General features: G+C 46.9%; 1 protein-coding gene across 2 annotated transcripts in view; it reads right to left on the reverse strand.

Annotated features, from left to right (window-relative positions):
* arid5b (AT-rich interaction domain 5B) overlaps positions 1 to 12,651 on the reverse strand; it is a 154,172-nt gene that overhangs the window by 103,363 nt on the left and 38,158 nt on the right. The window contains exons 1-2 of one of the 2 annotated variants that reach the window (XM_080205420.1): positions 10,990 to 11,050; positions 1,481 to 1,726 (exon numbers count right to left, since the gene is read on the reverse strand). In XM_080205420.1, coding sequence (XP_080061546.1) covers positions 1,481 to 1,646 — 166 coding nt within the window. In that variant the 5' untranslated portion in view covers positions 1,647 to 1,726; positions 10,990 to 11,050. Of the gene's footprint in view, positions 1 to 1,480; positions 1,727 to 10,989; positions 11,051 to 12,651 lie in introns of those variants that run through there. The other variant, XM_080205419.1, reaches the window with a different exon arrangement.

Consider the following 12,651-nt stretch of genomic DNA (forward strand, 5'->3'; position numbering starts at 1 on the left):
AGGTTTTTCACACAGAGGGCAGTGGGGGTATGGAATGCTCTGCCAAGTAAGGTGGTGGAGGCAGGCACGCTGGAGTTGTTTAAGAGCAACTTAGACAGGCACATGAGTGGGTTGGAGGTGGGAGGATATAGGAGATTGTTTTAAATAAGGTTCATTAGCATTGGGACGTCCCTGGTAACATAAAAGGATCTGGTATGATACTAATGTTTTTCGCTTTTAATTCACAGGTTTTAAGTCGGTCCGCCTTGTTGTCTCACGAGGGGCATACAGGCGATGGGTCGTACTAGGGCTGCTCTTGAATGTTCGAGAATAGCCTAGTGCTTCATGTTGTTAGAGTACACTTAAACTGGGCCAGATGCTGGGCAAGACGACAGCTCAGTGACTATCACTGTTTGCTGTGCAGACACATGGATTTGGGTCGGTGTCTGTGGGAGTTTGCACATTCTCCCTGTGCTTGTGTGGGTTTTCTCCAGGTGCTCCGGTTTCCTCCCACACCCCAAAGATGTGCTATTAGGCTGATTGGAGGTAATAAATTGTCCCTAAATTAGTTTTCCTTCAATGTGGAATGCCATAAGCATAGACAAGGGTCATGGGTGGAGGGGGGACTGGTAATGTTAAAATGGTGGCGCGGACTCGTTGGGCCGAAGGGCCTGTTTCCCGGGCTGTTTTTGTTCTTTGTACTTTGTGAACTAGAAGAATTTTAAATATAGTATATACATAGAGAGAGAGGGGGTTTCAACTCTGATACCCTTTATACTGAATTTACAGGATATGTTTATTGTAGGTGTGAAATGCTCTCGGTTTCACACTAATTCTAAGCATGTGCAGTGTAAACTGAGTCTGCAAAAGTCTCACTTCACTTTGCCGTAGTGTCAGGTTGGGTGGGATTGGGGAAGCATGCACAGTCTAACTCCCAACATCCGTACAAAGCAGACCCTGACCGTACTGACAACACAGTTGCAGCATCAATGGACCCTCAGCGAAATCAATCCTACCAGCTTTTGTCGCTCTTTGTTCAAAGTTCAGACACAAAACATTTTATGCCAGGAAAGAATTTAAACTTTTCAGCGAACAATTTGATTCAAAAATAACATAAATCCATTTTAGGCTATTTCCCAAGCTGCACAGCTTGATGAATACAAGCAAACTGCTCTTCTACACCAAACTTCATTTCGGAAGAATTTAACGTGACAATCTAGTGGAAGCTACAACAAGGAAGCAATGTTTCTGCAGATTCCTTCACTGATCAGCAATGTGAAAATTAGATACAGCCCTTGGATTCCAACATAAAGAGTTGGGCAGTTTCTCATTCCACACCCTCTCCAATAATCACCCTACTGGGATTACCGACAGGGGTTTCCAGTCGCACTTAAAACCGAAAAACCCCGCCCAAGTTAAACGGACCTTCGCACGGTCCGTCCCCTCGCCCAAGAGGGCGGGACGGGAACACCGGGTCTACAAGCTCAGAGACAGTGCTTACCAAACTGATCGCAGACACACTCGTTTTCGATCAGAGTCGGATGGTCAAATGTGTCCCGGCAGTACAGGATCCGGGTGCTTTTGTTCAGTACGGCAATGCCGCCCAAGGCCATCACAAACTGGTCGAGCAGCCAGGAAGACGATCGGTTCTGGATTCTCTTCAGCATGGTCCGGTAGCGGCAGTACTGCGGGTAACTGAGGACAATGATTTTGGTGTCATCCTCGTCATCACTGGCGTCCTCGGCATCTGCGGAGAAACACTCGTGTTACACGTGTCGGCACAGACTGTTGATTACGTGGAGCGGAACGGAAACCTGGCTGTGCGCGCCTTGGTCTCGCGTCGCTTTTTTTTAACCAAAAAAAAGCTGAAATTGTTTCCAATCGCTGGGAAACAGGATATCGGCAACATTAAAATATTTGTTCTCATTATCACCCTAATGTTGCGAGGGAAATAGCGCATTCCATTTATGGCACGGTGCAAGAAATAGCTTTGAAGGTTCATTAATATGAATCATTGAAACACAATGCGCTAAAAATTTGCACATGAATATAATAATAAACCCCATCGTGAGGCTTCGGGGAAAGTGGAAGCTCACTCGACTGTTTAAATATTTATTTGAAAGAACACGTACAATTAATGCACAACAAACATGTGTTTGAAACAAGATTTTAAAAGTGTTTTGCTTTATACTGGCCTGTGGCAATCTAAACAGGAAATAGCACAATAATGGCTAATGGACTCATTACCCTGCATTAACCCAGGCTGACAAACACCACACCTCGACTAATGACATATGTACAATATCTACACTACAAAATATTATGGGCTAAATAGAGATTTGTACAGTCGGTACATTCTAGGCAAGCACCCAACTGAGCAATGATTAATACAATATTGTTGTACAACGTGACGGACTGTGATTACTTCTGAAGCAACACGGGAGGAAAAACTGCTGGAGACGAATTTAAGAGAGTCTCGCAGGCCAATGTTTGAGATCCTGCTCCAACTTGGATGCAAGGGTGTAATTTAGAGCGCGGCTCCACTTCCTGATGCTTTAACGGGGAAATACATCTTGAAGTTGTGCAGGGAGACGAGGTAAAATGTCAAGCTTTGGTCCACACACACACACACAGACACACACACACACACACACACACAGTTTGATGAACCTGGCCACGGCACACTGCAGTCCAAAGTCGCCAAGATGCAGGGAGGCAAAATTGACCAAAGCACTGATTCAGGTTCTGATTTGCAGAAAAATTGTACACATCCCCCACGATGAATCCATTCATTTTGATCCTAGCTGATCATCGAATTCAATATCCTCATCTGGCCCTTATCTCTTGATCCCTTTAGCCCCAAGAGCTGTATCTAATTTCTTCTTGAAATCTTTGGCCTCAACTACTTTCTGGGGTAGTGAATGCCACACCTTTACCACCCCCTGGATGAAGAAATTACTCCTCACTTTAGTCCTAAAATGTTTACCTGTTATCCTCAAACTATGACCCCTAGTTCTGGCCTTCCCCCACCATTGGGAACATTTTTTCCGAATCTATCCTGCCTAACCCTGTTAGATTTGTACAAGTTTCTATGAGATCCTCTCTCACTCTTCTAAACTCCAGGACGTTTGATAGAGGTGTCCAAAATAATGAGGAGCTGACAGGGAGAAACTCCCATTGACGGAAGGATTGAGGAGCAGACAGCAGAGATTTGAGGTGATTGGCAGAAAGGAGCAAGGGCGACCTGAGGAGAATCTTTTTTTGTTAATGCTACGAGTGGCGAGGGTGTGGAGTGCACTGCCTGAGAATGGGGCGGGGGCAGATTTAATTGCGCCCTTCAAAAGCGAATCCGATCGTTATCTGATAAGAGAGTTTTGTGTGATGACGGGATGGAGGTGGCAGTGTGGCAATAGCTGAAAGACTTTGCAGAGGGCTGGCACAGATACAACCGGCCAAAAGACCTCCTTTTGTTCTGCAACTATTCTGTGATTCGACAGGCTTCCATGATTTTGCCAATTTTTTGTTATTTGATTTGATTTATGATTGTCACATGTACTAGCAGACAGTGAAAAGTATTGTTTCTTGAGCACTATACAGACAAAGCATACCGTTCATAGAAAAGGAGATGGCAGAATGTAGTGTTACAGTCATAGCTAGGGTGTAGAGAAAGATCAACTTAGTGCGAGGTAGGTCCATTCAAAAGTCTGATAGCAACAGGGAAGAAGCTGTTCTTGAGTCGGTTGGTATGCATCCTCAGACTTTTATACCTTTTTCCCGACGGAAAAAGGTGGGAGAGAGAATGTCCGGGGTGCGTGGGGTCCTTAATTATGCTGGCTGCTTTTCCGAGGCAGAGGGAAGTGTAGACAGAGTCAGTGGATGGGAGGCTGGTTTTCCCCTCAATCAGAGGGAACATCAAGCTTTCGAGTGGACAGTGAGTGACCAGTTATACGCAGCTGAATTGAAAACTCACGTGGTTGATGCATCTTGTGTTTACCAGAACAAAGGCAAATATTCTGTTCCTGCATGAAAGATTTAATGTCAACCCCACCCTGAATTGAACCGGTTTATCGCTCTCTCTAAACGGACAGCTACAAAGCTTGCAGAGCTTTGTACTTCTGAAGGCTTTCTTCTTAAATAAACACTGTTTTCTTTTCAGCGTACAATTGCTGCTTTCGTACAATACCGAGTAAACACCCCCGCGTTGGGCCCACACAGCGTGCTGGTGGAAGGCTAGCGGAACTGGCTCTGCATCCAAAGAGTTCAGGAATTAATTCTCACAATTGGATGCAAATTATGACAGATATCCGAAATAATGCAAAGTGGTTCCTTGCAAAATAAGCACAGATCGATCAAACAGGTCACCGCTGTGGTGGCAGGGGAGGGCAGAACAAGGGGTTGGGAGGGGGAGGAGAGCAATGGTGAAAGTAGAGCTAAGACATTCAGGGATGGGTTCCCTACAGTGCCATTCAGCCCATCGAACCCCCAGCGACAACAACCCCATTGAGGCCGTATCCCTGTATCCCCTCATATTTACCACACCAGACCCCCCTCACACTGAGGGGCAACTTAGCATGGCAAATCCACCTGACCCACGTATCTCTTCACAGACCCAGAGCTGATGGGCAAGGGGGGGGGGGGCATTGCACTGGGGGTGAAGAGCAGGCAGGGTGACTGATTAGCTGCCTACTTAGCAGGGGGAGGGGGGGGTGGGTTACATTCAGATAGTTGAGACCCCAATTAGGGAGGGATTTAAAGGGGCTGCTCACATCTAGTCAGTGACTATTGGAGCCTTTGCACTGCAGCGGGTGGCTGCCAACTCAAATGGAGGCAACCTCCAGGTGACAGGCCCAGGGAGTTTATCAGAAACAGGGGCACCTCGGCGCAACGTAGAGACCGCCAGCAGCAAGAGCAATCCTCCATGAATTGTCCAGTGGGGCTCCAATCCCAGGGCGCAATGCCTGGACATGTAGCTTTTCCCTGCAGAGACCAGGTCACTGCGTATGAATACATTTAGCTGCTAACAGTGAGCCACATTGCAATCTTGACTGACAATTTAAGTTGGCGGTTAGCGAAGTTCTCAGCGCACTTGTGATTGTTCAGTCAATGCTGTTCAATCACACAATCTAACGTTAGGGACAATTTTCCAGCCGCTCAGCATCCGGTGCAAACGCCGCAAAGTGAGGAAAATTCCATGCAAACCCAAAATTGGGATTGCGCTCTCCGGGTTATTCTTTTACACTATCCTTTCCGAGGCCACCCTCCATATTGAGGCTTCAGAGCTTTCGACTGGGCAGGTGCCCATCCGGAGCCCAACCTCAATCTGGAATTGGACAGGGAATTCCGGGGCCACCTCCTGGAATATCCCGGTGCCAATCTCTCTGCCGCCACAGCCCAATTGTTCCCAGGAAAGTTCAACCCAAAGGCTAATCGAAATCCGGAACATTCTGGTCGAAAAACCTACATGGGATGGGTAAACTAAACGTTCAAAAATGGAGTTGTTGGGGAAATGCATGGAGAGTCATGAAGTAACAGCAGATAAATGATCAGCCATGATCTCTTCGATGCTGGACTGGTCTCAAGGCTCTCCCCCCTTCCTATAATCAGGAATACAGATAGTTTCACCCAAAACGCATCATAGTATTTCTACGGTCAAGGAATGATGATCTTAGAATCATAGAAGTGTAGAAGGAGGCCATTCAGCCCATCGAGTCTGCACCAACCACAATCCCACCTAGGCCCTATGCCCGTAACCCTACATAGTACCCTGCTAACCCTCCTAACTCTTGGGACACCAATGGGCAATTGAGCAGGGCCAATCCACCTAACCCGCACATCTTTGGACTGTGAGAGGAAACCCACACAGACATGAGGAGAATGTGCAAACTCCACACAGACAGTGACCCGAGACCAGAATTGAACCCAGGTCCCTGGCGCTGCGAGGCAGCAGTGCTAACGACCGTGCCATTGGGCCACCCCATTTAGAACAGAGATGCAGAGAATTTCTCTCTCTCAGGCAGTGGTCTTTGGAACACTCCTTCCCGAAGCAGAGTGTTTGAATATTTTTAAATGCAGAGGTGGATCGATTCCGGGTAAGCGAGGGGGTGAAAGGTTATCGGAGGAGGGGGGCTGCAGATTTATGGTTCAGATCGGCCATGATGTAGTGAAATGGCAGGTCAGGCTCGAGGGGCTGAATGGCCTACACTTGCCCTTTGTTTGCTCCTTTGGTTGAATAGGCAACAAGGAGGCACAAAATGTGTGATGGGCACTGTTACATGACGGGGGGGGGGGGAGGCAGTTTAAACCAGGGGGAAATGGAAAGGATTGTCATCCGTTTACCAGCTGCTGGGTAACCCATCCCACTGCTTTCCCACAGACGTGTTCTGGAGGTTAAAACGACAGAAAGAACAGAAGCTGGAATCGCCCCAGCTGGATAATGACGATCCAATTACCCCCTAGTATCATTCCCTTGGAAGTGGAGTAGGGCTGATAACCTTGAATAAAACACGTTAACAGTTAAACGTTTTGAGTCAAATGGACGGAGCAATCTTATCGGCACATTCATACAGTATAGAGCATAGCACAAGAGGCAGCGGGGAACTCAGAGTTCCTCAACTTGTAACAATGGAACTGTTCAGATTAAACAGCAACATTCCCAACAAGGCAATACTGGGCTGGACAACCGGAGTCCCAAAAACCATTCCAGCCACCAGCGTCAAACGCAGCGTTCCATCAACCAGTCAAATTCATCGCTTTTATGCTTTACTGACTGGAGAACATTTGGCGCCCATCACTAATTGCCCCTGAACCGAGTGGCTCGATAGAGCATTTTGGAGGGCAGTTAGGAGTCAACCACATCGCTGTGGCTCTGGAGCCACATGTAGGCAGCTAAGGGCGGCAGATTTCCTCCCCTAAAGGACACCAGCGAATGGGCAATGCTTTCCTGGTCATCATTAGACCCAATTCCAGATAACCCCTTTCACAAGTAAAATCTACCACTGTGGCATCGGCTGTCCAAAAGTTAGAATTGTAAGAACATAAGAAATAGGAGCAGGAGTAGGCCATCTAGCCCTTCGAGCCTGCCCCGCCATTCAATAAGGCCATGGCTGATCTGAATTGGATCAGTTCCACTTTCCCGCTTTCTCCCCATAACCCTTAATTCCCTTGTCTATCAGAAACCTATCTACCCGTGACTTAACTATATTCAGCGAGGCAGCCTCCACCACTTCAACGGGCAGAGAATTCCAGAGATTCACCACCCTTTGAGTGAAAAAGTTCCTCCTCAACTCTGATCTAAACCACCCCCCCCTTATTAGCCATGCAATTAGGACATTTAAGACATGATGACAATGGGTAGCACAGTGGTTAGCACTGCTGCCTCACAGCGCCAGGGACACAGGTTCGATTCCCGGTTTGGGTCACTGTCTGTGTGGAGTTTGCACATTTTCCTCGTGTTTCCTCCGGGTGCTCCAGTTTCCTCCCACAGCCCCAAAGATGTACAGTTTAGCTGGGTTGGCCATGCTAAATTGTTGCTAGTTTCGGGGGCGGGGGGGAGTGGATTAGCAGGTTAAATATGAGGGTTTAGAATCATAGAAACCCTACAATGCAGAAAGAGGCCCTTCGGCCCATCGAGTCTGCACCGATCAAAATCCCACCCAGGCCCTACCCCCATATCCCTACATATTATACCCACTAATCCCTCTAACCTACACATCTCTGGACACTAAGGGGCAATTTCTTCACATGGCCAATCAACCTAACCTGCACATCTTTGGACTGTGGGAGGAAACCGGAGCACCTGGAGGAAACCCACGCAGACACGAGGAGAATGTGCAAACTCCCACACAGACAGTGACCCGAGCCGGGAATCGAACCCAGGACCCTGGAGCTGTGAAGCAGCAGTGCTAACCACTGTGCCACCCAATTTTATGGGAATAGGGTGGGATTTTTGTCAGTGCAAGCTCAATGGGCCGAATGCCTTCTTCCTATCATTCTATCTTGTTGGTTCGAGAACAGTTCTGACAGAGAACTCCATGGGTAGGGATATAAAACTTAAACTTTATATTGAGATAACATCATGGTTTCAAATCCGATAAATTAATTATTGATCTAATACATTGTTAGGGTGCCAGCTGTAAAACCAGGCGTGGCATTCTCCCCGCCGCGGGTTTGTACACTACATCTGCCGGGTGCCAAGGAGCTGGAAACTCGCCAGCATTAAATCACATTGCAATTCCCCCGATGGTGCATTAATGGTCAGTCTTTTCACTGGTGGCACAACTGCCACTTGCATCCCATGAATGCCCGTTAAAACAGCAGGCAGACTTTAACCAAGGTAGTCTCCATCTCATGTCGATGTTAAACTCAGTGTGAATGCTGAGGGGAGATGGCCAATGTGTACCCGGGGTGAGCTACAGTGAGAATCGCTGGCTCGGGGAGTTTCGCACACGACCAGAGACCCGCGTTGCTGTAGCGCCCTTCTTGGTCACAGGACATTCTAAAGCACGTTATAGCCAACGAGGCACTTCTGAAGTGTAAACACGGTTGCAGTGTATGAAATGCAATCCGCATAAAGCGAGATCCCACACTCAGCAACATGATAACGATCGGATAAGCTGCAATATCGGTTCAGGATTTTTAAAAATAATGTTCAGACAGTAGGAGGAACTCCTCTGCTCTTTGTGAAAATAAACCAAACACAATCTTTTACATTAGATCTCAGTTTAACATCTTACTTGAAAGACAGTATCCCCTGACAGTGGGGATTCTGTACTCACTCGGAACTAAAGCTGACACCTTGTGTCGCTGACGCGTGAACCCAGGCTCAAATCAAACCCACGTGGCAAAGGCAACTGCACCTCCTGAGGAACTTTTCATAGAAATATGGAAACTAGGACCCTTGGCCCTTTAAACCTGCTCTGCCATTCATTTTGTTCATGGCTGATCATCAAATTCGCTATCCTGATCCCCCCCCCACCTTCCCATATCCCTCAATCCCTTTAGCCCTAAGAGCTATATCTAATTTCTTCTTGGAATCAGACAATGTTTTGACGCCGGCTACATTCTGTGGTAGTGAGTTCCACCACCCTCTGGATGAAGAAATTTCTCCTCACCTCAGTTCTAAAAGGTTTACCCCTTATCCTCAAACTATGACCCCCTATTTAGAAACATAGAAAAGAACATAACTACAGTGCAGAAAGAGGCCATTCGGCCCATCGAGTCTGCACCGACCACAATCCCACTCAGGCCCTCCCCTCGTATCCCGACATACTTAGCCGCTAATCCCCCTAACCGACACACTAAGGAGCAATTTTTAGCATGACCAATCAACCTAACCCGCACGTCTGTGGACTGTGGGAGGAAAGAGGAGTACCCGGAGGAAACCCACGCAGACACAAGGAGAATGTGCAAACTCCACACAGACAGTGACCCGAGCTGGGAATCGAACCCAGGTCCCTGGAGCTCTGAAGCAACAATGCTAACCCACTGTGCCACCATGCCCCCATCATTGGGACCATTCTTTCAGAATCTACCCTGTCTAACCCTGTTAGACTTTTATAAGTTTCTATGAGATTCCCCTCTCAGTCTTCTAAGCTCCAGTGAATATAATCCAAACTGACTTGGTCTCTCCTCATATGACACATCTGCCATCCCAGGAACCAGCCTGGTAAACCTTCACTGCACACCCTCTATAGCAAGGACGTCCTTCCTCAGATAAGGACTCCAAAACTGTGCACAGTTCCTTGTGACTCAAGATTCTCTGGATCCCACTCTTTGAATTTGGTGGAAAAAATGTGCACATCTGCATCTGGGTTAACTAAAACCCAGACTCTGCACACTCAAAAAAGGAAGAACTGTCATTTGTCACATTGTTAAAAAGTCTCACAACACCAGGTTAAAGTCCAACAGGTTTATTTGGTAGCAAAAGCCAGTGGCTTTTGCTACCAAATAAACCTGTTGGACTTCAACCTGGTGTTGTGAAACTCATTACTGCGTTAACCCCAGTTCAACGCCGGCATCTCCACGTCATTGGTCACATCATCAGATGTCACCATACTGACTTAGACAGGACTGCAAATTCAAGGCTATCCTTAATACATGATCAAGCTATGATGCTTGGCATTTTTTTTTTATAAGCAATTATGTTGCTTCCTGCATCTAATACATCCCCTCATCAATACACACGTTCTCTTTTATTACCTAAATCAGATGTGACTAAGGATTACAGAAAATCTCGGCAGGTCTGACAGCATCTGTGGAGAGTAGAGTACAGCCAACATTTCGAGTCTAGGTGACCCTTTGTTAGGGATCTTTAAGTGTTGCCTCTATTCTCTCCCCACAGATACTGTCAGACCTGCTGGCATTTTCCAGCATTTTCTATTTTTGTTTCAGATTCCAGCATCCGCAGTTTTTTCCTTTTATCTTTGTGGTTAAGGAGCAGGTCAGGCGAAGCGTCCAGCAGCCCTGATTTCTGAATGACATTTTAACACTGGCAGCGGGTAAACGGCTAAAGCGAAGAAAAACAGGGAAATACTTGGCTCATCCTGGTCATTTATTTTTGACACAAAAATCAGCAAACGTCGGCGAGGCAGAGGTTAACGGGGCAACAGCGAGTGGTGACCTGGTTTTGCAGCCTGTCTGTTTCACTGCCTCAAAGCGGGTTTAAGAGAAGTGGTTGAATCTTCATCACGCCGTCATGTGTTAAATAAAACCCGTGACCAATAACACCCCGACTGAACAGCCAAATGGGAACCCAGTTAAGCCGTTATTCCACTTCATTCAAAATTCCACACTTCACTACCTGTTTAAGGGTTAATTCTGACAAAGACAATACCACAATCCCTTGTGTTCTTGCGAAAAAAAATTTTGATTAAAATAAATAGTTGATTTTCTGGCAGATGGCCACTTCATGAACTGCAGCGGATTCTACATGTTCCCGAACACCCCTTGCCAAAACACAATCCTCCTGACCTCGCCAGCAGCTCTACAATAGAGTTAGAGAGGAATGCTGACAGTACAAGCAAGGTGCTCCCAGAAATTTCCCCTCGGCGCTGTTTCAATGCCGGTGCATTTATTTTTCCCCATTTTAAAAGGTGCAGTGTTAAACTTGGTGAACAGCCATGTTGGGGTCAATAAATAGAATCAAGGATGTATCAGAGTAATAATCTCCTCTCAAACTACAGGTGATAATGAAGCAGCCAAGATCTGTTCTCGCATGCTGCCATTTCATAAGATTTGTTTTTATAATCACTCCCATTGCTTCCTGTTACATTTGTGTGTCTTGGCCAAAAGTAGAACATGGCCATCAGAAACAGGAATGTGTACCTCATCCAGACGATCAAAGCGTGTCCCCTTTATCATCCCTGCAGTCTTCACATGCCTTGTACTCTCGGGATGTTGGCCACTCATTGATTATTTTCTTGCGGACAATCTGGAACATTGCAATTCACTTAATTCCAAACCCACCACCACTACTACAGGGGTACAAGGGTAGCAGATACCTGGGGACAACATCACCTGGAGGTTGCCCTCCAAGCCACTCACCATCCTGACTTGGAAATAAAAAGTTTATTTGTTAGTGTCACAAGTAGGCTTACATTAACAGTTAGTGAAAATCCCCTAGTCATCACACTCTGGTGCTGGTTCAGGTACACTGATGGGGGAATTTAGCACGGCCAATGCACCTAACCAGTACGTTTTTCGGACTGTGGGAGGAAACCCATGCAGACACAGGGAGAACATGCAAGCTCTGCACAGACAGTGACCCGAGCTGGAATCGAACCCGGGTCGCTGGCACTGTGAGGCAGCAGTGCTAACCACCGTGCCACCATTCATTTGCTGTCACTGGGTAAAAATCCTAGAACTCCCTCCCTTACAGCACTGTAGGTGTACCTACCTCAAGGACTGCGGCGATTCAAGGAGGAAGCTCACCAGCACCTCCTTGAGGACAATTAGAGATGGACAATAAATGCTGGCCTCGCCACGGACACCCACATCCCAAAAATGGATAAAAAAAAGTCTCCATTTTTCCCAATCTGAGAACAGAGTTCCAACTTCACACGTAGCATGCGCTACAATGACAAGGGGGGGAGAAGCTGGCATTTACAACGCATTATATAGCAATCTCCATAAAGAACCAACAACACCAGAGGCCAGCGTCAGCCAATCATGCTTGTTCCAACTGATTCAAAATACCAACCAGTCAAACTATTCAGTCCCCTGCTTCTTCCTCCGGGGCCCTGCAATCTTCCCGCTTATCTCGTTGCATTTTGGAGCCGATTTCACCACCCTTTCAGTCAGTGCACTCCAGGCCGACACTCAATTTTCTCAACCTTAACCACGAAGAGTGATTCCCTTCAATGTGTGCTCTGTGATTACCAACCCTCTTGCAAGTAGACGCTGTTTCTCCATATTTACTTTCTCAAAGAAATTCTCAAAGAGATTCTTCCCGCTTAGAAAGGATAGCAGGACTAGAGGGCACAGCCTCAAGATAAGGGGGGGGGGGTGCAGTTTAGATCGGAGTTGAGGAGGAACTTCTTTACTCAAAGGGGTGGTGAATCTCTGGAATTCTCTGCCCGTTGAAGTGGTGGAGGCTACCTTGCTGAATATATGTAAGTCACGGGTAGATAGATTTCTGATAGACAAGTGGATTAAGGGTTATGGGGAGAAAGTGGG

The sequence above is a fragment of the Carcharhinus amblyrhynchos genome, chromosome 17 (genome assembly GCF_965287045.1).
Source record: "Carcharhinus amblyrhynchos chromosome 17, sCarAmb.v2.hapA, whole genome shotgun sequence".
Classification (NCBI taxonomy): domain Eukaryota; kingdom Metazoa; phylum Chordata; class Chondrichthyes; order Carcharhiniformes; family Carcharhinidae; genus Carcharhinus; species Carcharhinus amblyrhynchos.